Genomic DNA, 25,338 nt, shown 5'->3' with positions numbered 1-25,338 from the left:
TTTTTTAAGTTTCTTGTAAGCTATAACAAAACTGGCCCTAGGAAGAAAGAAAGAAACCTGTCTATTTATATTCATAGGACTTCCACGTAATCCTTATCTACGCGCCCGACGATAGAGCGGTCGTTTACGATTTAGATAGCGCGTTGCCATTTCCCACGCATTTCTGGAAATACGCGATGGAAACGTTTAGATCGGACGAGGTTCTGCAACCAGAACATCATAGAAGATTCAGAGTGGTGCCAGCCAGTGTATACCTGCGGGAGTTCGCCTCCGATCGACATCACATGAAACGCGAGGATGGAACATGGATCAAGACACCGCCGGATTATCCGCCAATTTCGACATCAAGTATGTTCATTAAATATGATTAATCTTTTTAGTGCCGATAGTGTCGATCATCGTTGGTTTTTATTTAAGAAATGTGTAGAATTATTGAATAAGGAAAGTTGTCTTTTGGAATATATTGGCTCTTTAATTCTTAATCACGTGTTCATTTTTTAATTGTACAACTATAATTCAATTTTCATTACTGAAATAATTATTAATAATTAAAATTCTTCGCTCTTTTTTTCAATGAGAATTTAGATTCCTTCTTATAGTTATTTGATCCAAAATTGTCCTGAATTCTTTCTAAAGATATGGGATCTTTCCGTGAAATCTTTATGAGATGAAACAGTATTTAATTATCAAATTCATAATTATTATTGAAATCTTAGAAACACGATAGAAAAGAAAGACAATTTTTAAGAATGGTTAGGATCATTTTTTTAATCGGCATTGAAATGTTAAGGAGTACGCAACCTAAAGGACATTTCTCTTATTATATACACGTATTTGTATTTTCTTTGCAAACATTCCAGCGTGCAAGGATAACTTGGATTCCTTTATTAATATGGATCCGGGGACCGGGTTCGGGGTTGTGTTGACCTTAGACCAATTATTCGACCGATTTCATAGGCCGAACGCGATCCCAACGGCACCTCGTACACCTCATCCGCAACCGACACCGACTTAAATAAACCGCTAAGTAAGTTCCGCAAAGGATAACGATTGTTTGCTTCGATTTTCCAATTTGTCGACAAAATGAATTGTATGGCCTAAGGGAATTGGTTAAGTGCATGTACCTTTTGTGAACTGAAATTATTCGGTTAACATTTGATAATGACGTTTTATCTAAGCATTGTTCATTATTCCGAATCGCCAGTCATATCTCTGTGAAAATGATAATACATAGATTGGAACCGATCGTTTCATTTCTATCGACATTCTTAACTCCGCTGTGTATACTGTTTTAATACACTGTCCCTGTTTAAATGTGCCTCACGCCTTTTTTACTCTTGCCTTTGATCGAATTTAAATATAAGATATTACGTCTGACGCACAGAATCTCTTTGATTGCCGTTGGTTAAGTGCTACTATGGGAAACCCGTGCGAAATCGTATACTTAAGATTTTAGGTATACAATTTTTAATTTACGAAATGAATCGTGTACTTGAAACGATTAACATTATCAAAATGTTGGGAAGGATTATTTCTTCATGAGAAATTAATATTGACATAATATAATCTCTTTTTACAATTTTCAGGACAAAACCGTACATGCTATATAATATAATGATTAAATATTGAAAATATTAAGAATCATGTATCATAATCTGTGCAATGTACTATATTTAATCTTAGGGCAAACTACTTGTACTATATTTTACTTTCAGCCATTCGATATACCTAAAAGGTATTTTCCCAGTTATTTAATTTTATTCCCAACAATTGTATTTTTGAAATTTTTAGAACAAATTAAAACATTAATTCATGAGCAATTACTTCAGATATAATAATATATTTAAATATTCAAAAGGATCTCCGCATTAGTAAATTTATATATCATTATGTGGTTTTAAAAGAGACTGATAATTATTTTATTGATTTTGTTTCTTAATAATTATATTAAAAGGAAAAGATAATACAACAAGAATGAAATAAAAAGGTAAATTATTCAGAGTTTCTCAATTGATTTTATATTTTGTTGTAGTGAATTGATTAATCCATTAATGTTACTCAGATCTCAAACGTTATTTTTAATGATGTATTTTTCTAGTCTTTTTTTATCTTGTTTTATAAATGTTCACTGTATTTTATATTTTGAGATTGCGTGGGCGTATAAACTTGTTTGATTAATTTTTAACCTTCTTCATCGTATGCCTTGGGTCATTATTTTATTAAATAATAAACTATCCTTGAAGATTTAACTTACTTACGATGCATTCTCGTTTAAAATGTACAAACAGACATGTTAAATGTCCAATATTCGGAGATTTTTTTCAATTGAATGTGTGTATTGCTTTTATCTTATATGAATGTGCTCTAAAAAGTATGCACATCAATTTTTACTTGCAATTAAATGTGAAATTGGTTATCTATCAATTTTAGTAAGATTTGGAGTCCCTATGTGTATAATTTACACATTCTCCTTTGGATAGCTACGTTAAAATTAATTAATTATCTTGTGTTTGCTTGCCGAATTACAATATGATATAAATTGATAATATTAATATATTTCCCTATATAAATTATCTATCAATTGCTAAACCTCTTTATAACATTCCATGTTGTAATTCTCGTGATAATTTACACTTTCCATTTGGAATACTTATATATTAATCCTAATAAAAAATAATTCCTACTAACTATGTGTTTATTTGTGATTAAGTATTTTTTCAGGTAAATTATTAAAAATTCCATCTATATTATGATTTTTGTGATACTTTATACCTTACAATTAGTGATAATATTTAAAAATAGATTCTTATTAATTTTCTGCTTTTTTACCGAATCATATAGTGCAATATAAAGAAATAATATTAATTCAAATTACCGAAACTCCATAACAATCCATATAATTCCTGTGATAATTTACATTTTCCATTTGGGATATCTATATATATATTAATGCTAATAAAAAATGATTCTTACTAACTATGTGTTTATTTATAATTAAGTATTTTTCCAGGTAAATTATTAAAAATTCCGTAATCATCTATGTTATGCTAGCATATATTAATGCTAATAGAAAATGGTTCTTATTAACTATGTGTTTCTTTATAACTAAGTATTTTTCCATGTAAATTATTAAAAATTCCATAATCATCTATATTATGAATCTTGTATACCTTACTTTACCAATATTTTATACCTTATTGATAGTATTTAAAAATAACTATGTTTATTTGCCGACTCAATATAATAATATCAAAAGAAATAATATTAACACCAACTACTGAAACTCCACAATAATTATTATTATAATTCTTGTGATATTCATATTTTCTATATAATATTTAAAAACTGATTCTTAATAACTGTATTTGCATGTCGGATTTTTTACATCATTCATAGCAACATGTGTACGGTTTTGCCTTGGTATGCGATTTGATATGGGTCTTTCCTATTATTATTATCGAGTGCTTTGATTCCAAAGATAATATATTATAAAATCGAAGCCTCGATACTCAATCAATAGGAGCGATAATAACGAGGAATAAAAAAGAACGAAGGGCACATCGTTCAATCTTTCCTGGGTCCTCTCGTTGTCCCTCGGCTCCTATAGTGTCTAAACATTTCTCCATTTTATTGAGAAAATGAAAGTTTACAAGGAAATCTCACGTCTTTAGGCAAACCGATTTTTTTATATAGCGGTGGTTCTACTTATGTGTGGAAATGAAAAGAACTCGATTGAACATAGGTAGCAACATCGTGATAAAAAATGATTTTTGCAAGGACGTGTGCTTTCGCCAATAATCTCTATTTCATCCCTCTCTATTTCTACACTATGCTGTCATATTTGTCCCCTCTTTTTAAAAGCTTTTTTTACAAAGCCTTGCCAATAATCCCGTCTCTCTCTCTTTCTCTCTTTCTCTCTCTCATTGTCTGCTACATGTTAACTATCGACCGTATTCCAAGTTTTCTGGATTCCGACCCAGAGTAGTAATCGGCGATGATTGTTCTCGTCTTCATTACGTGAAATCTTAACCGCGTCTTTGCTCCATGGTGGTGTTACTGTTGCAATTATTGTGTCAAAGACTGATGTATTTACGGACAAAAATCCGAGGAAAAAAAAAATCCGTTTGACAACGTATTTTACCAGCGCTTTTACTACTAGCGCAGTTGCATAAAAAGAAAGCGTACAATATGCGCTTTACGGTCGTTGTGCAACCGAAATAGTAAGGGCGAGAATGTGTAATCTTTGCGAATAATGTAAAATTATGATAGTTACTGTTCTTGTGATACTTTACACTTTCTACTTTTGAATACCTACGCTAATACTATAGTCTAAAAGTTGATTCTTAGTGGTTGTGTGTTTGCTTGTCGAATGACAAATTTTCTTTGAAAATCGAGTGGAAACGTGTTCCACGTGACCAATTTTGTCGTCTGACATCGAAATGTTGTTTTTCGAATCAACGAACGTCCCTCGAGACCCTTCGAAATGAAATTTTGACAACGAAAAATCTCGGACACTCTCCGATCCTTCCGGAATTGGAATCTTATTCTATCTTCGCGATAGATTTCTTCTCCACTTCCCTGTCCATCAGTCTCAATGAAAACACTCCTATCTTCCTCTACGAAAACTTCGAGAATGTAAATTTCTATTGGCATGTAAAAATTGCTACGATCTCGTCGAGAATAACTCTACTTTTGCATCAAGGCTCTTTTACTTAGTTAAGACGTTCTAGCAAATCTGTCGTTTCTTTTTCGCTGTGAGCGTGATATGATGCGATAGAAAATTTAATCGACAAGTGAATGCAAACGGGTTGTCGGTTTCTCGTGTCGATGGAACGCCGTTGTTGAAAATTCCGGCGAAGAACCGACAGTCACGTTTATAGTTTAAAAAGTTCGTCCACTCTTTGCCTTCCAGCATCTTTCACTAGATCTCTTTGTCTTTTATCATCGGACATGTGTTTTCTCTCTAATTCACTTTATATCATGTTACTGTATTTGCATACGTATTTGTAAACAGGCGTGATCTGCGACTTGTGAGACAATTGGATGTGTATCGTTCTAATCAGTGTTGGGTAAAAATTATTTAAAATAAAAAACAAGAAGATAATTAGATAATTAATGTTGTTCGTGAATAATTAATAAAGAAAAATAATTCGTTATCGTATCATTTATTATTCGATGTTTTTAAACAGAATTGATATTTCTCAATTAATTTTACATGTATGTAAAAGGCGAAGTATTAAATATATATAAATTTCATAAGATACATGTACTTGCGTTTATTAATATATTCTTGGGAATATAAATTATGTATATCATTATTGTTTATGTAATATGTAATATATATTCCAAATATATAAATAACAATTCATTTATATTCCGAAGTATACATTAATAAACTATAACAAACATTTCAGAATTTATAAATTATTATGCGTAGCCTGAACGAGACTGAAATAAAATTATACATGTATGGTAACATGAATAATGTAAATTATCTTTATCAGAGTAAAGATGAAATGAACAATTGGAGCAACATTAATTGAAATTTTATTCGAATATGAATACCCAACGCTGGTGCTGACGTCAAAGTGCGATGACGCGGAAAAAGTCTTGTCGCTTCTATACATCGTATCGTATGCGAGAAACCCGGGACCGATTTTTTTAGCATGTAATATCTTCGATTACCAAAATGCAAAAAAAAAAAAGAAAAAAAAAGAGAAAGAAAAATGGTAAAAAGACCTAATCTTTATCATTCAAGATATCGCTATATCAGAAGAAATTATTATATTGTCATGACAGTGATAATTATTGTATATATACATATTGTTCACATATACATATATATATTTATTAATATTTCATATTTATTATATTGATATTTTTAATTGAATCATATCTATTTCGATACACCGATGAAAGAGAGTTTCGAAATGTTGAATTACGCAGTTTATCGACGTTTGACATATTCTCTTACCATTGTCATTTTACGATAATACATATAACACTGTACAACTCTGTGGAAAAAAAAACAAGAAATGAAACAAATCACAAATCTTTACTCGCATGTTCACCGAGAATTATAAATGGGATAAAAATGGAAAAGTCTATCTATTGAATTTCGCCCTTTCAGATCCACATAAAACAGTTTTTAATAAATGGATGCACTCCGTTTTGTCTCTTTGAACTTCTCTCAATGTGTGCTGTCACGATTTTTATGAATCATTACCAAGATCCTCTTTTTCTCTCCTCTTTCTCAGGTGAGGGCGCGGCATAGTGAAACGACCGAACGAAAATACTTCCAAAATATGGTAATCGAAGCTCAATCCTCCAATTAATTTCGCTCCTTTTCTTTTCTGTCGAATTCCCGATCGAACGGTGAACAGTTTTTAGCACGATTTTTCCATACTCTCTGTTTCACACGTTTCAACATGATATTCGGTGTTTTATTGAAATTGTCTATAATAAAGATTTTGCTCAGAGTATGCGCATAATGTATCCCCGGCGTTTTATTAGATCATTCTGGCGAAGAGTCATACAGTAAGCATTGGGAAGTGAAAACAAAAGAAATGACGCGCAAATTTTCAAATGTATACTGTATTCAGTTTGCAAAAAATATATAATGTATAATTACAAAAGTTACATATTGAATTATGGTATTTAACACCCCGCAACGCAGTGAACGCATTGTCGAGTTACATTCATTTAGTATACTGCACTTACGGTTTTTGTAAGGAGGTCTTAGAGTTTACAATGCAATTTCTATCAGTTTACGTCTGGGATATTGCAATTTAGGTAATATGTACTTTTTTTAGAACGTGGCAATATGACAGGCAGTAAAAAAATAACATTTATATTTGTTTAATTCTTAATTCGTATCGTTGGGTTACAAGGTCATAACGATAGAATTGAATTAATTAACCGTAGAATTTTATTGCCAATCTCTCTATAAATATAATACTCCAAATTTTATCTAACATAAGCCTATAACCCAATGATACTATTTGAGAATTAACAAAATTAAAGATCTTCTGGGTATCAGATTGCATCGTACTTCTCATCACTAATCATCTTTGTATCGTAATAAATAACTAACGGTGATACGAGTACTAAGTGAAATAGCAACGAGCAATTCTTTTAATGTAATACTAATCATTATGCATCTTCTCCTTTCTTTTCTTAGATTCTTAACAAAAAAAAAAAAACAACCTGAATATTTTCTTTTTCTAGACTTTTGCAAAGTAATACTAGAACAATAAATATTCATAGAATAACAGACATGTAACTAGAAGTTAAGTAATGCTGATACTGACTTACATCGAACATAAGTAGGTGCATTAATTTTTCATTGTCCTCTGTTCTCGTTTCCCAACGATGAATTCCTTTCCTTTTATTTCAACAAATTACGCAAGTTAGAACTTCTGCTAAAATATCTCTAAATAAATTTTTTTCCTCCTTTTTTTCTTTCTCTTTTTTTCTCTTTTCTTTTCACAGAACAAGTGTTCTCATCAATATATAACTAGGTTTCCCCTGGATTTCACGTTCGATAGTACGGCCTGTAAGTAGACATCGGAATATTGTTTTTCGATAAATGGTGAACATCACCTTGATCGTATTCCACGTCGTTGTAGATTCCGCTTTGATTCTGAAATAGAGAGGCGTCGTGTCGTCGGAGTGTTGGCAAGTATCAGAGCGTTCCAATCACGTATTGGAAAGAAGGAGGAATACTCACTGCCAAGGATGACCTGGACCTCGGCCTGGGAACGTGAAAGCCGCTATTCTGCGGAATTAGATCAGCCCTGTCCTTATCTTGCGGCTCGGAATCCGAGCTGTCTGGATCTGGCTGATGTCTTTGTCGAGGTCTCGTCGGTGCTTGAAGTCGAGGCAGTGGCACTGGCGGCAGTGTTCCATGAATATTCAAGGGTGGATACCCGAATACGGCGGAACTTGGTCGAGTTGGACCCATAGGTTCCGTCTGGCGTTCAATAAAAATATTAATTAAAATATCATTTGCCGTTCATTTTTTCTTATCCCCTCGTTCCTAATTATTACTATTTGGCAAGTAGTATTGTTCAATTTCTAACAGAATCGCATTATTTAATTTAGGAGGTAAATGTTTTTTTAAGCGAGGAAAGTTTTCTTCAGTTATTGTATTTAGTATTTTTAAATTGATTTCGTAATTATCAACTATTGTCTAATTTTCTTTCATTTCTTTTAGGTAATTTTCTTCTAATTTACCACAAAGAGAGATCCGTTCATTTGTCACGAGGCTTTTTAATGAAATATCAACAATACCTATATTTTTCTTACAAGCTTTTGTTATTAGTTAAAGGAACGTTGGCCGTTACTTTTATTACTCACAGCGTATACATTGGCGGTAGCCATGTGGTCGCCAAAGTGTGCCCACATATACGGTGGCAAATTAGTCGGTGGCCCTTGTTTCACGGAAGCAAGAGTACCTACAGAACCCACCCTTGCCAAAGTTCCTGGAAGGGTACCTGGAATGCCACCCTGAATGTAACCGTACACCGGAGAGCCGACCGATTTTTGTTCACGCGACCATCTTCGACTACAAGAGAGAAAAATTCGTTATCCTTCATTCTATAAAATATATAAAGTATATATTGTATAAATTCTATATAAAAATATATATTTACCTCCACATAATCAGGCAAATTAAAGTCAAAACTATAATTATTAAAGCTGCTACGGACGCTCCTATCGCTACCCCTAATACCTCTCCATCGACTTCACATTGAGCACCATAATAATTACCCGTGCACCTTGAAAAATTGATTCAATCGATTTAAGGTTATTTTAATTTAAAAATTAATAGCCACCATTATTTCTTTTTTCCCTCTCTTTTTTTCTGTTGTTAGATGATTTCATTTACTCACGTGCACTGCATGTGGTCGCCCTGGTAAGAGCACGACCCCCGATTGTTGCAGTAAGTCGAAGGACACGAAATACAAGTTCTGCCAGATTCATTAGCATCGTCCTTATGAGGATCTTTCAAACCAGGATTGCAAGTGCAAGTAAATCCACCCCAGTTATTCGTGCAAACGGCCAAGGAGTGACAGTCGTTCAGTTCCGACGATGCACACTCGTCTAAGTCTATAGAAATGACAAGGTATCGATTGATTTTTATTGCTTCTAAATTTACGATTAGTCATACTCTTTTGTTTTATTTTTTTTACGTTCACCTTGCAAATTTGATATAGATCCAGGTGGACTATCGACGTAAAGAGCGCTGTTCCCTATATTGTTGCTCCTTCTGTGAATAACACCGAGCAGATGTCTCTGCAGCTCCCCTGCTAGGCTTGATCTAATTGTTCTTGGTTCGTAAGTGAGTTTCAAGGTTGCATTCACAAAGACACCCCCTTGCCCTTGGCTCACATCCCCCTGATATACTCCATTTATGAACGAACCCATATACTCGTCCGAAAACGGTGTCATCGACATAGCAGATTCGATCTATAGGTAACAGGAAAAAATTCATCGTTTACTCCTTGACAGTGTAATCCCAAGAGAGGATTATTAAATATAATACAGGGAAGAAACATGATTCAAAATTAGATTTATCATTTATTTTTGAGAAACTTTGGAAGTTATTTCCTGTCCGATCATTTTTGTTCAGTTCTGGATCACTTTGAAATTTTATAATATAATATGAAAACATTTTGTTGGATTTTCAAATGAACTATTTAGATTTTTGTCACTGTAAGTGAACTGTGGATTTAAGAACGTAAAAACATAAAAGTGATGAAAGTAGAGATACTTGCCAAGAGTTTTTCTTAGTGAATTCTACTTTTTTAGAATATTTTCCATTTTGTTAGACTGTCAAGGGGTTAATATTTTTCAATACTAAACTCACAGCTCGATTTGCTTCGTAGGCTAACGTTTGATAAGGCTCAGAATCCCTGTCGGTGAATCCTCGATCCCAGACAACTTTCCTGTCATAGATCTTATCTACTCTAATCGATACCACGATGCTTATTATTTCTACAAACAACAAAAGTTGGTAGTTTAGATTAACGTCCAATGAAAATTCGCGAAGAAGGTAGGCCTTCAAAACGTTTACGAACTTTTGCATGGCAAGGAATGTTGCAATCTCGCATATCCTGGTTTACAGTGACATGCGGATACTCCTTGAACAGTGGCGCAAGCCTCGTGCTGACTGATGTCACAAGTGCTCGTGTCGCCTACGATACAAGTGTCAATTCTAACTGGAGGTTGAGTCGGTCTTCTGTGAAACGTTGGCCTTCGAATAGACCCATTTGGTCGTGGAGTTGCTGTTGGTGGATCTGGCTGTGCGACTGCAAACCTGTGAGAGAAAATTAAAATCAAATTTAAGGCTTTTATTCGAAAATCTCTACTTGATCTATTGAGGACCAAACGATAATTTATGATGGTTTCTTTAGTGAAAAAAGCGAATTTTTGAAATTTTTTTTTATAGATATAACGGACTTTGATAATGTAAAGTGATTGAGAAATATTGCAACAAATAGACTGGTCCTGGCCCTTAAGAGATTGAAAATTAAATATTTGAACTTGGAAGTTAAACGATAGAATTCAGAAATCTGAAAGTAGAATTTTACTTATTATTATTAGATACTTTCAGAGATCTGAATGTAGAATTTACTTAGATAATTTTGAAGATCTGAAAGTAGAATCAATTTTATAGTCAATAATTTTTCAATTTGAAATTCATATAAAAATTTGTAAAAATACTAACCCTGTGCCAACAATGGCGGGTGGTTGAGTCCTAGTTGGTTGAGGTTGCTGTTGCACGTGCGTCGAAGTTCTATCAGAATTCTCAAATAGATTCATATACGTTCTTTTCCCGTCAATACTAACGAATCCTTGGCCTTCCACCGCGGAAGTGAGGATCACGTCTACGTTTCCTCCGTTTACTGGTACTCGAACACCTTCTCCTGATGGTTAAAGGTGGATAGGAATTATAATTATCGACAAAGGTCAAAAGCGTGTGGACACTTGTCATTTTTGTGTCATCTACTCTTATATTGGTAAATTCTTTTATGAATACTCTAGTAGTGTTCAAATATTTAAATAAATGTTTATTCGTCTAATGTCATAGAATTAAATGAATTATAAATTGTACAGATTGCTCTGTTACAATATGAGAGTATTTTGAGGAAATTTATAGAATTAACAGTATTATTTTAAGAGAAGAAACATAATTATACAATGCACATAAAAATTGAGAAGAAGACACGAGAGATTACCATTAGATACTTAATAATTTACTGGAAAAGTATAACTCCTCTAAACCGGAATAGATAAAATTCACTCGAATTTATCAAAGATTTAAGTAGATGTGATAAATGACAATAGTGTCTGCCATATTTTTGAGCATTGTATCAGTGTTTACCGGAACTTGCACCACCCGGGCCTTGAATAGCCGAGACCGTGACATCAAAAATATCACCGAGAGGTGGATGTCTTGGTGGCGCGTAAGGCCGTTGAGTAGCCAGTCCTTGGCTTCCCGTGTAATCCAAAGTATCGTCGAGGACGATCCCAGGCCTGGGTCGGTAAGCGTAGCGATCCGTAGGCACTACAAAGGAAGTTAATTGAGCATGCCGGCACTCGACAAAGGAAATTAATCGAGCATAGTTGTTCGTTGCATCCGTGCGAGGAATTCATTATAGACTGAATGCAGTATTGTCTTATCGAATGAAAAAATTTGTACGGGACGCGCAACCGAGCGAATGTCGTACCTGAATTCTTCGAGAACGTGTTCATGGTAGGATGGACGATGCTTTTCTCGGTGGTCGACGAGGTCTTGGTGAAAATCGAAGGTAAACTCTCAGTTGGCGTTGGAACACTCGATGCGGCTGTACCTTCCGATTCTATTGTTTTGCTAGGTTCAAGAGTTATCGTGCTTGATGCACCCGTGACGTTACTTAAATTAGCATTGATATTCGTGGCTGCTGGAGTTGATTGGACGACAGGTTTGCTAGACGTTGGCTCGATTATATGAACCGACGAGCTGGTCTCGATGTTCAACGTTGACGTGGAATAAGATTTCGTTGACGTCTTGGGAATATTCGGCTTACTGTTCGATTTTTCGCTGTTCGTACTGGAACTGGAACTTTGAGAGTCGTTGATCTTGGAGGCTTTAGTAGGTTTGATTGGAACCTCTAGTGGAATCACAGGCTTTGGAGAACTGTCGTGCTTGGTGAAATCCGTTTTGTGCACGTCGCTAGATTGAGTCACGTTTACTTTGGACGGAGCTTGATGCTTGTTCTCTTTCTTACTGTTAGTGGAGTCGGGACTTTTCGTTGAGTTCTGAGCGAATGGTTTCTCCGTGATCTTCGAGTCTGTTTTAACTATTTGATTGTTGTTCTCTTCGTGATGTTTAGTTGCGTTCTCTATGGCGTTCGTAGTGGTAGCCTCACTCTGATCTGTTTCTTCCTTTTTCGTGGAGGATTCCTCCAGCGATGGAAATTCAGAGTTCTTGTTTTGTTCTTTCTCTCGATTGAAAGTGGAGTTCGACGATGGTAGCTTGTAGGGAGGAATTGGTCGCCTGTTTCCACCTGATTATGAGATTGTTAATAAAATAAAATGGTAAAATGATATTGTTATTATTTTATAACAATATTACTCTACTAAGAGTAACATCAAAGACCATATAGGCCAAAAAAAAAGAAGAATATCTAGTAATATTACCAGGACGATTCCAAGTCCATGGGCGATTTCCTTGAGGGACAATCTGCTCTGGCAATGGAACTCCGCTGATAAAAGGTCTAATCGGTCTTTCAGGTGGTAGTTGGTTAATCAGTGGTTTATCAGGTGCTGGTGGTTTCTCGAAAGGATAGGGATGATCAGGTGGCGGGGGTGGGTTCATCCCAGGCGTGTCGAAATCAGGCGGTAGTGGTGGAACATCGGAGATTCTTGGTGGTCCTCTGTTATTAATCCTAAAAGAAACATAATTAGATATTAATACACAAACATTAGACTAAAGTATAATTTGTTAACTAAGTTTTAGAAGTTAAACAATTATTCCTTAAAAGAAAGATTGAACGACAAAATGTATCGTAGAATTTAATAAAATTATTTCCTGATCTCCTCGTTCTTTTGCAAGAATAACTGGCATGTTTGGATATTCATAAAGATACAAATTTGCACAAATATCCGCAATCTAATAATTCTGTAGAATTCACGTATCGCTGTACCTGGTGGCTTGAATCGGCCTCAGAGGTCTCACCGTGTTGGCGGCAACGTTCACGTTCCCGTTCAACAATTTCACTATTCCCGTGATAATATCCTGTATGTCAGGATTTGCTTGTCGATGAGAGGCGGTCTGCAGTATCGGTGGTGGAGCGTGATCGCTATAGATCCTCGGAATCTCTTGGCGAGCTCGTCTTTGTTGATCTATTGCCTGCAAGTACTGTGCCTGTTGGTTTGACACTCCACTCATTTGATGGGGCTCCGACAAGAGTTTTGCTTCCTGCGGAGCCCCTAGTCCTTCCCCCGACATGGATTCACTGGTCGTTGGTGATATGCTGTTGATCATTTTAATATCAATGATTTACAGGAAACGTAAAGGTATATCAATCTTTAAACAGTATGTAATAGAATTTCTGTAATTTATTTATTCTGTTCTATGGTCGTCTCAGGGGTTTTTTTTTAATGTAATTAGAGGCAAATTTTATTAGATTTCCTTTTTATTAAACATTGATATTATACTAAGACGGTAACAATTTAGGAATTCAGTCCTAAGCTAAATCTATCCGCTAAAATGTGATTTAAATATGACTTGAGTATTATAAGCCACATATTTTTTTTTTTTTTTTTTTTTTATGAAAAAATAGTTGTAGAATTCATCGGTTAATCCTACGGTACCAAAATTTTCTCAATTTACATTGAAATTTCAATTGACTTACTGGTAATATTCACCGGGTCTAACTTCGATGTTGTTTCCATCGATGTGGTCCACGTGTTTCGACGAAGTTAATTCATCAATGGATTCCTCGTGCCTGGTGTTCCTCGTCTCGAACCGTACATCCTCTTTGTCGTAATTATCGACACTTTTCGAGCTTTCCAGTTGAAAGGCCGGAATTGTTTTCTGAAAAGTCGGTGATTCATCACGGTGAAACACGCTAGAGGTTCTTTCCGGTCCCGTGTACGCGCTGGCACTGAGGATTACGTCTTCTTGCGAGGAGCGTGATGACGTTGGATCGTTTTGGATAGCCGTGACACCTGTCAACAATTAGACAACAGTTTATAATCGGCGAGACGCGAGCAATCTTACGTTTCATTCTTTTTTTTTTTCACGAGCGAAATGCGATTGTCCTGGAATAAAATAGATAATTGCATCGCGATGATGAGAATTTCCTCTGTTGCGTGAGAATGGCATCATTTCACCGGAGATAAAATAATTTTGCCAGGGAACGGTACTCGATCGAAACGATCTTTCATTGTGCTCTGCTCTAGAATATTGTAAAACTTCAAACGCCTCTCAAAGGGCTTTTTTCAAAATTTTCACAGTTCACGATTACATGTTACTAAAGATCAAAGTTTCATCTTCGTTAAGTTAAATAAAATGGTAAAAATATTAGTGTTCGTCATCGTGGATATAGTCGTGAAAGAAATCGATTTTTATTTTCTTCTAGAAATGCTCGAGGCAGGAAGAAATTTCGCGAATAAAATTTCACGGATGGGACGTGAAACGACCTAGGTTGCTTACGGAGGATTAAGAACATGGCTCTGGCTCTGGAACATGTTTTCAAAAGCAATGATCGATCGGAAACGTACCGCGTAAGCCTGCGTTTCCATCGACGTACGATCAATCAGCCATTCACTTAAATCACCTTGGTAATCGCAAGAAACGTCGCGTTGTCGATAGTCGTGGAAGGGTCGCGATCGACGGTGGCAAAAAATCGAGAAGATCCACGGCCGATCGGCAAGGAAAACGGTACTCGAACGGTTGACATTCTCGAGGCTGGTGTATCGAGTGGTTTGACCAACCGTGGACGTGACGCGTATGAAATTACCACTGTCTCTTTCCTCGTTCTTCGTTCGTTCCTCTGGCCAGTTGGCTCGTCTCACACTCTTCCGTCTTTTATACACGACATACAAGGGGTGAAAAAGGTCGACGTCGTCAAATTGGTTCGTACATTTTTGGTGAGAATCACCTCGTAAGATAGTATCTTAGATTCTACATTGCTTAATTTTAGAACTTTTAATTTAATTCAATTTAACTCCATTACTAATCTTTATCAGAGAGGATATGAAAAATCAAATTCTTTGTTTGGAAGGGTGTTTTTTATTCCCATAGAACTTTCTTCTCTAATTCTTTCTTTAGAGAGGTTGTTTTTACCATTATGACAGCATTCTTCAGTCATTTGTCGAAGTTTTCAATTTTTGTTTGAATTTTCCTTGTCAGTCGTTCTTCTGTATACAATAGCTTCTGAAGCCTCCGATAATCTTGGTCACTGTTCCAGGTTTCTGTACGATAAATTCAGAACGCCGATCGTCACTATCGAATCACGATGATCTCTACCTGACAGCAGCTACCAGTCGTAGTTTCACTTAAATTGCTTCGCGCGTCGTTGAATTGTTGCATAGAAATCTCCCATTGTTTCTGTCCCGTCTAGCACGGAATTTCAATGCGCGCTGCAACTGTATCTAACCGAAACCGTAAAACCGTTTTCTGTATGTACACGTGTGTAGCCGCGTCGAAACGACGAGCAGTAAAAGCGATATTAAAACTGGAAAGTCGAATAAACGCCACGGGGAACGTAAACTGTTCGATTGCGTCATGAAACGTGTAGCAATCCACGAATGAAGATTAAACTTTCGGTCCCATTTTTCTTTTTTTTTTTTTTTTTTTTTTTTTTCGATTTTTCCATTAAACGATTTAATCTCAGGATGTTACTTTCATTTCGGACGCAGTGGCGGCTAAAAGGAAGTTTACAATTTGACGTTTATCTACGCGTGTTTGTACAGATGAGATAAGACATTTTTATCAATATTTGCAGAACAGAAGTCGTAAAAAAAATTCGTATTTTTCTTGTCGATAGAGCAGTTTAGCTACAATTTCTACAACTGCGAGATTGAAGTTAACTAGAGACTTGCTCTATCCGTTAGGCTATCTATCCGTAATCAGTGATTCGCTGTATTTTACATATTTTTGCATATTCCGTAGATTTTTACGCTTTTAATATGAATACATATTCCGCATTCCAGCTGTAATATCGCGATAATTATGATAATCATTAGAATGCAAACATTTATATATCTGCAGGAAATTCGAAGTAATTTCAAATGAAGAATTTGAAATAACATACATATAACAAAAAGAATTACCGTGTTATTAATTAATGAAACAAATTTCTTTTCAAGTTTCACCGCTTTAGACACGTTTATAAAAATATAAATATGGACAGAAGTCGGCAGCCTTGTAGCACGAATTTTTTATTTTTACTGAGAAGTGATTTTCATCGATCGAAAAATATTCAACCATGTCAACGACTCGCATAATAATGTCGAATAAAGTCTAAAAGAGCTAATCTTGGCTGCCAAGGAGAAATATTATATATAATATTCGCGTGGTGGTCGATGTGTTGATCCGTTTCGCGAATCTATTAGACTTTGTAATGCCTTTTTCGACTCTGTCGAAAGCACCAGCCCGCGAGCCACGCGGATTCATCGTTTGTCTCGTAGAAAGTGTGCATATTATAGTATCGTTTTCCTGTCGACTTTTTCCTTCTTTTCAAACCTTTCACCGTCTTTGACCGACTGTTTCGAGGAATACCCCAGCTCCGCGACAGTTGCTGGCTGTTGTTAACGGGATAATAAGATCACAACGATCTAACGGGGCTCGTTCGTTTCATTAAAGGTCGGCATTAGGAATCGAAGAAGGGACCGCAGGACTGTCTCAATTTATCAATCAGAATTGCATTCTTCCTTCTCCCTCGTGATGAACGATACGATAACTTTTGCATAATCTGCTCGTTCGTAGACCGTGATTGGTCGTTTAACGATTAATTATTCATCAGCTGAACAGTGAACTGTTGTTCGGGTAAGGAGGCTTCTTCGTCCGTAACTCCATTTTTTCAGATGACGCCGGAATAAATCCCGAGAGATATTGTACGGTGGTTAATACATTCGTTCGAAAATGGCAGACTTGTATCTTCACCATCGGCGAACAGATCCTCACGTGAATAACGTTTCTCACTTCCTGTGAATCGCAATTGCCCGAATAGAGGCGATCTATCGCTAATTGGTCATTAGGAACTGTACGGAGCGACACGATTTTCAAACTTGCTGCCTGCTTCGTAAACGCAATTAAGCTAGCCGCTGCCTCGTTCTACTCGTCGAGCATCATGCTCTCGATGCTCTAACCCTCTAACGTGGAAACGCTTCGCGTTTCTCAAACACGTCGAGTCCTCTCGAAAAGTTGCAGCGATCTCAATTAGAGTCGTGCCAGTTCGACCGTCCTGCTTTTATTTTCGAAAAATTCTGTGCTCGTACACGGATTACCGTTGTCTCGGATAACGCGACATTGTCGCTGTCGAGATTACAGTTTTTTCGTTGCGGAAGTGAATCACTTGGTTTGTGAGATTGGTGCCGTAGGTCTACATCTACTGGTACTATGGCGGAATTTCCATTTTGTTAGACGTTCGAAGCCACCTTTCTCTTTTGAAACGAAGCAAATCTCTTTGCGCATTTTTCGACATCGTAAGTGAAATATCTACGTTCATTTAAGAAAGAGTCATTATCTCCTAAATCCTAAACACGCTTTCGAGTGTATGAACGTGTACATATGTGTATCAGTTGTGTTTCTCTTGGATTTTGTTAAATTTCAAAAAAAATTGAAGTACACATTTGTGTACAACCTGTTCAATCCTTGATAAAAGTTGGAAAGAGTTGGTCCCAACGAGACTACCCTTGCAGAGTCAACAATCGACAATGATTAAATCATCGCGACTCTTTAAATGACAATTACTTACCGTAACTCAACTAGAGCAGCGAAGTCGATGAAAAGGTTCGCGATTGAAATTACAGTGATTCCCATTGACATCGGTCGTGCGCGGTTGGACGATTTGTCCGTTTACCAGCCGTTAATTTATCGATCAGATTGTCAGTTGATCGCGTGACTGATCCCTTTCATACATTTTGTCCCGTGGATTTGATCGACGAGCTATTTACCAAATACTAAATATATATCGAGAGACTTTCCTTTCCCATTTGGATCGCGGCATCGTACACGCGCGTACGCCTACGTGTATATAGTAATTACAAACGCGGCTCGCATGCTGCGAACGAATAACGGTGTTCGCGAACACCATAACCTTGCTAACGTGAGAGCATCGGATAGGGATCCCGTGAGAATGTAGGTGAATTGCATGGTTGATTCTGTCGCAACGAACGGAATGCAGTTTCTCTCTCTCTCTCTCTCTCTCTCTCTCTCTCTCTCTCTTGGTCAGGCTCGAAACTCGACGCGTCCTGAATCCTTCGGGAGCCTGAGGCCTCTCCACCTTCGGCTCTCGAAGTCAATGCCCGAAATAATTAGCCGCGCGTTCTCCTCGCTAATTACTCTTTTGCGAAGCGCGGTGGTACTTTTACTTTGTTAATTAATTCCACCTTCGGCGTTTCTATCTTTCTTTCTTGACTTTTCGTTCGATCGTTGGCGAGGTGACGGGAGAGAAGATCGCCATTAGCAGTCGAGCTCGTTTTCGGTGGGCGTTCACGAGAGTATATTTGCATCGAGTATCTGTCGCGGGAGATACTCGTCAGTTCATATTTCGAAATTTCATCGACACCGTGGTTCTTGTGAATTGGATTCTCCGCAATTCTTCTTTTTTTTTTTTTTTCCTTGCCTTCGAAATATGTGTGCGTGTCGTGGAAGAGTTTCGTATTTTGAAATTTTAACACCGTGATTTTTGTGAAAACTCTTATTTTCGTGAGTACGATTTGGAAAATAGAACATCGTAGAGAATTAATCAGAGTTATCAAATATAAAGGTGTTATACTTTGAATATTTTACACACATATATATATGTATCTTTTCGCAGTATACTTATCCTGTGTGGTTTATTTATGATCACATCAGTAACATTTAAAACGAATTTAAAAATATATATGCTCAAGTTACGAGACATTTACACTCAACATACATTCAGAGAAAAATTAGTATACCGCGTAAATAGCCATCTCAAATGTATAATAAATATTAAATATGGCCTGAATTTCAAGGCTTATTAATATTTAAATATCTCGCAAAATATTACATCCTTTTAAAAAACTTTCCAGGAAAAATCAATAAAAGAATAAAAATTAATAAAACCCTATTATTATTATTATTTTGTATAGAAACTTATAGGACTAAACTTTCCTATCTGTTAAAATTAATAGATAGGAAATGATTGGTCCTGTGTCCGTAAGATTCCATTAGCGCAATCTGTCGGCTAGTAAATATTATCATTACACGCATATCTGGCGAGGCAATCGAATGCATCTAGAACCGGTAATATTTTTTACGAATGTTTTGCACATAAGACAGAATTATGTTACCTCGTTACCTCGTGAAACGCATGCTATGTTTACCATGAATTTCTTGCAAACTCTTGCATCTCCCCGGAATTACTTCTCTCTCGAGGGAACACTAAACAGTTTCATGGATGAAATAATGCATTGATTATTACACCGTGCGAAATACTTAGAGAGATGAACGAAAGATGAGAAATTGTCGATATTTAAAAATTTTTAAACTTACATAAATCCAAAAATCGGCTCATTTTAAAACACGAAGCCTTTACTTTGGAAAGCCTTTAAATTTGTTTCTTTCTTTTTTCTTTTTTTTTTCTTTCTTTCCAAAGATACCTTTGTTAAAAAAAAAAAAATTCAAACTTCAATCTCTAAAATCAATAAAAAATTTTTTGGATCTGCCAATTGGATCTCGAAAATTAACGTCTCTCTTTTCAACACTTGTTCTACGATTTTTCCTCGAAACATTTTTTGAATTTTTATCGAACTTTAACTAAAGTTCCAAGTTCAATAAAATGGCGAGGAAAGATGCTGTGGTAAGTATTAAGACGTCGTTGCAAAGAGTTCGAGGCTTCAGTCTTCGACATCATGGTGTGATGTTTAGTCGTGGAAAAAAAAAAAAAAATGTTAGTCAGTGATTTCAGAGACGTTTTAGAGACATAGTGTGCATAATTTGCGAGATCGGTACCAGTCGACTCGTGATTTCCTTGTTTCGTCGTTTGACCTCGTGACGCAATTTGAAACAACGTCTAACGCGACTTGGAAGAAAAAGAAAGAAACGTCGAAGGGATTTATCCGTGGAAGTGTAGACCGAGCTATGCGCCGTCTCTCGAGGCGGTAACGGCAGAGTTAACGGTACACCATTCCAGTCCAATATTTATTCTTTTCGCTGGTAAACGCGACATTTGGTACCTTCGCTGAAAGATTCGACAGGTGTCCAATAGTCCATTTGATCGTGAACACGTAGTTTCGACCCAGTGTTTAACTCAAAGAAGATTTTCAATACACTTACACAAGAATTTACCGATTAACAATAATTACAATAGTTACACGCATGTTTTACCATTTTGCAGGATTATTTTAGTTTGTACTTCTTCAAATTCAATTCGATTTATTATAAAATTTATTGTCATATGAGTCAAGGGTTATAAAATTTTATTAACGATAGCTTGGCATGTATCGAGTTAGTTTCAATGATAATTATCTCTGGTGTTATTAAAAATATGAATATTCTTCGTACATCCCATATAATCACTATTAATCTCATTATACCTGGAAAGTATTTATAAAAAATATTTGCAGCATCGTTTCCCTGCTTTTCAGACGAAGCAGTCGATCAATATGACTTCTCGATGATTGAATTGCAAGAATGAATCGTCAATTGTACATTGTGTTTCGAATATTTATTCTGCTTGTAGCCACAAGCATACTCTGTATATATTTCCCAACAGTAGAATAATAAAATCAAGAATTTTTCACGAAAGAATCAGCTGAGTGTGTCGCGGCAAGCTTATCGATCTCAATTAGTTTCGACTGTTTTGAGAATTCGCATGATTCAGAGACCTCTCTGACGTTAGTTGGCAGTTGTCTCGTGACGAATACTGCCAGAAACTTCTCGTTCTTCCTTTTCGGAGACGAAATCTCGAATATGACGAACCAACAGACTTTCTGTCTTTCCACCACGTACGACGACGTGATTTCGTGACACTTTCACAACTAAGGTGCTCGGGCGAAAGTCGAGTGACGAAACTCTATGCCGGATACGTTCCTTCGTGTCCATCCGCATTGACGATGACGTTAGATTAGGCGATCGTTCTTCTCGTTGCGTGGATGAAACATCAAGAACAAAATACGTTTAATTCTAAATAATTACAGCAGAATTATCTCATCGATAACAAGATCACACGCCTAATCTCCTAAAAAATTTGCACAAGTCAATGAACTGCTAGGATCTGAATTTATCATTGGCTTCCAACATTCTCGAGTTTTTATTCTGCTGTTATTACTTCCGATCTTACGAAGATTTCACCTTTTTTGTTTTTACATTGTGTTATTGATGAACTGCGTGAAAGCATAGATTTCATTCGTTGCGTTCGTGCAGTAATGTTAAGACTGGGACGTGGAGATCTCGAAGTAACAGGTACGTGCCAGAACGCAAATGCACGTCATGCTTGCAGCTTTCTCCTTTGTCGCTTCTGAAGCGACGCGTGTGACGATGTACATTGATGGTATATAAGCGAAATTTAGTAGTTCAGTGGCTTAGAAAACAGGATTCAGCGTTTGGGATAAAGGACAGTGTTGTAAATACGAATTCTTTGAAATTGATTTCACAGGAAATTGTAACAGGATGTTGTAAATACGATATTTCGAAATTGACTAAGACAATTAATTTTCCATTCTTCTATTTATTTTTAATAGAATGAAAGAAAGGAGCAACAATTAGGAATACTTAAGTTTCAAAATAGCACCTAGAGAAATGGTCGAACTCTGAAACTGCCAGTTGGAAAGTGATCTCTATGAGCGAGATAACAACTCATTATTTTTCTAAACTTTCTATTTATTTTCGACACGTTCAGTTAGTAGAGGACTCTCAATTTTTTCAGTCAAGATTCTTCTATTTATTAATAATTCAGTCAAGATTCTTATATTTATAAATAATATCGAAAGATTCGAGTCACCAAAGTTAAACCTCGGCGAAATATTCCGACAATTCTTTTCTTTCTCAGAATGTTCGCCAAGTACACCAAGATACATATATTTCAGCGAATATATGATTACCAATCTTGGAATCGTACCAAATCATCGAGGACAGGTTTTATCCGGATGAGTGCAAAATATTCATGCGATATATTCTTTCTTTCACGATACGGATGTGCAAGTATGTAGAAATGTATATCCGGTTCCATTTAACTTTCTTGTATCGAGTACGACGAGGCGTATGAACAATTCACTGTGAGAATCTTGCAAATGCAACTGCAAAGTTGCAACTAAAGTCGCGGTGGTAATGTATCGTGGAGAAAAAAGGAAAATCAAAAGTTCAACGGCCTAGCCACGAGTTAACCTGCTTATAAATATGTAAAATGCAAAGTTCGAGTTAATGAAGTTTTTGCACGCATCGAGGGCCATCTGTTTTTCCGTTGAACGCCTCGCGTTAATAAAGCCCGGCTCTAATTAGAGGGAAAGAAAGGAATTAACGAAATCTCGTATTAAGATGTGAAATTAGCGTCTCGAGACTTCTCGATTATCAATTCGGACGTTTCTAAATAAATTTATACGCGATGATTGGAAATTCGGAAAGGTGATAATTTATCATCTCGATATTTTCCAAGAAATCGGATAGTTTCGTAGCTTATTTTTCCAGATTCTATTAAATATTCATTACTCAGATACGTATCCAATAGTAAAAAGTTAACGAAATATCGTGTACAGTAATATATAAATTATATTGTACAGTTCAAAATTTTATAAAATTTTAGTTAGACCTTTTAAGGACGTGAACAGTATTAAAATTGCGAGTGTCAATAACAAATAGGAGAATGAAAAATTTATTTTCACGGTTAGATTTGTCGTAGCATATTTTAATGGCAATAAGAAAGCAACAATTCAGAATATTTGATTTCTAAAATAGTCTCCAAATTTTGCTTTTTACTTCACTATTTCGATCTTGTCGCTCGAACGTCATGAAATTTTCGACAGAGGTCAAGATACCGGTTTAAAACTCGACCGCACGTGGCCGCTTGAAAAGCCCATCAAACAGGTTCACGCGTTAATTCGCCGAATATTTGCATCGTTTTATGGCCTAGCGTCAATTGTCCATTGCTATGGTCTACACACGTGTGCCGTGATGTTCCCGCAAGAATGTTACCTGTTTACGATGGAATTACGTGTACCTGCGTTTTGCCTCGATGATGTATTCCCTCAAAGGAAACGAGGAATTATCTTATTAATTGGAATATCCAATTACCTATTTCTTCAGATCGTAAATCACGTTTCGCGGGAAGCTGAATCTTATATTCAACTTTAATTGCAGATACGAACGTAGAATTTTAATTAAGTAGTATACTCTCTTGGGTTGTGAATTTCTCTTCGGTCTTTTAGCCCGATTTGCTGTTTGCTCGTTCGTTACCTTCCATTTTTACTGAATCTCATTTCAAATGTGCAACTTATTGTTAGACTGACGAATTATAATAACGAGGAAAAAAGAAACTAACGATGTAACTTTTAGTTCAGACGATTGCTTTTGAACGTTCGATTTTCATCGAAATTACATCGCAATGGGAAATGATTCTTACAATTATGTTGGTAAAATTTGAAACTAACCCGAGTCACAAGATATTTATTGTAAATTCAAAGATGAATAACAATCTTAAGCATGTAATGAACGTCGAAAGATGGTCCCATCGATATCGATATTTATTCTGACCATTTCGTTTGATTTGAATGTAATTATGACAATTCTCTTCACGATATTGGCTGGTCAAATGTCAGAATTTTTTTTTATATATAAGACACATGACACATACATAAAATACATTCGAACGCGTTCGAAACAACTGTACATCCGCTTACCTAGTAGAATTTGGACCGACAAGGTCACCAGGACCTTCGACCCCACGATTCCTCCAGCTATCATCCTGATCCGATGGACCCGTTCGTCGGTATTCGCGCTCGTTGGAGTGTCGTCGTGCCGCGTTCTTCGTCCTGATCAAGGCCAAGTTAATGGTCAAGGACACTCGGAAGGACCTCCACAAGATCACTCGTACCTGGACCAGTCTTTATCGTCGCGATACGTGCCACGGTGCCAGCCGATCGCCGCCATTTTGCTTCGCAAGCCTATGCCGAGTAAAAACGTCGGGCATCGTGGAAACATTAATGCCCCCGTCTCGCCATTCTTTCCTTTCCACGTCCGATCCTTACCCACCGATCACTTTTTTTTCCTTTCCTCTCTTTTATTCGGTCTCGCACTCTCGCGCACGCCCGGTTGACCTACTTGGCCCGCGGATAGGTCCGGTGTTTGTACGCGCACCAGCTTTTCGGCCAGCGTAGTAAGTACGACAAACACGCAGTTCGTCACCCTATTTTCTCTGCTTTTTTTTTACGTTCCTTTCTCAGGAGTCCCTCCTTCTTCCCTGTTCAACTTTCTCGTTATTACGCTGACACGTATATCGTGTGTCAGTGTGTTTCACCATCCGCCTAGCAATGCGGGCTGATGTCGTGCAGAGATACACGGCGTGTCCTTATTAGAAGTTTCTCTTGAAACTGGATTTCCAAGAGGAAATTTCGACGAACGTTGGAGCACGAGATTGTTTCAGATTTGAGACTTTATTTATCCATTTTACTGGATATCTTCTACGATGAAAGTTTTCTCTCTTTTCCTTGCACGATCGTCCAGCTAGTATCACAGAACTGCACTCACCTCTCCTACACTACGAATCACACAAACCTGTCCGGAAGAATGTTGCCAATTCCGCACTCGTCAACAAGATTATCCAACTTTTTCCAATCACTGCTCAAACTACCATTAATCTTTGATCAATCTTCTATCGACGATTCGCGCGATCGTTCGTTCCACCGATCGTAAGTAACTCGTTCGATCAGTCAGTTCTTCGAGGAAATTGGAGCCCTGGAAACATGAAAACCCTCAAGATTCGATCGTGTTTCGTTGGAGTTTCGTTCGAGGTTTGCTTCACGGTCGTTCACACGGGACTGGCTCACTGTGAGCACGGTCATACACGGTTTCTCCCACTTTAACTATGCCATGCTACACCATGGTGCACTATACACTCTTCTAGAGTATATACGTCACGTCTTCGTGGCTGGTTTCCA

General features: G+C 36.6%; 2 protein-coding genes across 9 annotated transcripts in view; one reads left to right on the top strand and one right to left on the bottom strand.

Annotated features, from left to right (window-relative positions):
• LOC122530955 (protein N-terminal glutamine amidohydrolase-like) overlaps positions 1-8,998 on the top strand; it is a 14,044-nt gene extending 5,046 nt beyond the window's left edge. For 2 of the 8 annotated variants that reach the window (XM_043658397.1, XM_043658402.1), the window contains 2 exons: positions 78-348; positions 861-1,318. In XM_043658397.1, the coding sequence (XP_043514332.1) occupies positions 78-348; positions 861-1,015 (426 nt within the window). In that variant the 3' untranslated portion in view covers positions 1,016-1,318. Of the gene's footprint in view, positions 1-77; positions 349-860; positions 1,319-6,262; positions 6,640-7,227; positions 7,556-7,628; positions 8,007-8,876 lie in introns of those variants that run through there. The other 6 variants (XR_006307152.1, XR_006307151.1, XM_043658399.1 and 3 more) reach the window with 6 other exon arrangements.
• Positions 7,493-25,338, bottom strand: LOC122530948. The gene is made up of 15 exons (XM_043658385.1): positions 24,082-25,338; positions 13,905-14,220; positions 13,194-13,523; positions 12,688-12,935; positions 11,736-12,554; positions 11,390-11,572; positions 10,733-10,931; positions 10,083-10,321; positions 9,872-9,999; positions 9,201-9,471; positions 8,895-9,111; positions 8,655-8,780; positions 8,359-8,566; positions 7,730-7,972; positions 7,493-7,642 (listed from the first exon to the last, which is right to left on the bottom strand). The coding sequence occupies exons 1-15, from the start codon at positions 24,143-24,145 to the stop codon at positions 7,535-7,537; spliced, it is 3,699 nt and encodes a 1,232-aa protein (XP_043514320.1). The 5' UTR covers positions 24,146-25,338; the 3' UTR covers positions 7,493-7,534.

This window comes from Frieseomelitta varia, unplaced genomic scaffold, assembly GCF_011392965.1.
Source record: "Frieseomelitta varia isolate USP_RPSP 00005682 unplaced genomic scaffold, Fvar_1.2 scaffold_367, whole genome shotgun sequence".
In the NCBI taxonomy this organism is placed as follows: Eukaryota; Metazoa; Arthropoda; class Insecta; order Hymenoptera; family Apidae; genus Frieseomelitta; species Frieseomelitta varia.
Note: the sequence above shows the minus strand (reverse complement) of the source record. Positions and strands in the feature narration are given on the sequence as shown.

Bases quoted from the DNA above. Each gene is read 5' to 3' on its own strand.
- LOC122530948 (XM_043658385.1), bottom strand. From the start codon at position 24,145: ATGATAGCTGGAGGAATCGTGGGGTCGAAGGTCCTGGTGACCTTGTCG. The intron at 9,112-9,200 runs GTGAACGTAAAA...TCATTTCTATAG, and splicing joins ATCTATATCAAATTTGCAAG to ACTTAGACGAGTGTGCATCG. The intron at 7,973-8,358 runs GTGAGTAATAAA...ATTGAACGCCAG, and splicing joins CTACCGCCAATGTATACGCT to ACGGAACCTATGGGTCCAAC.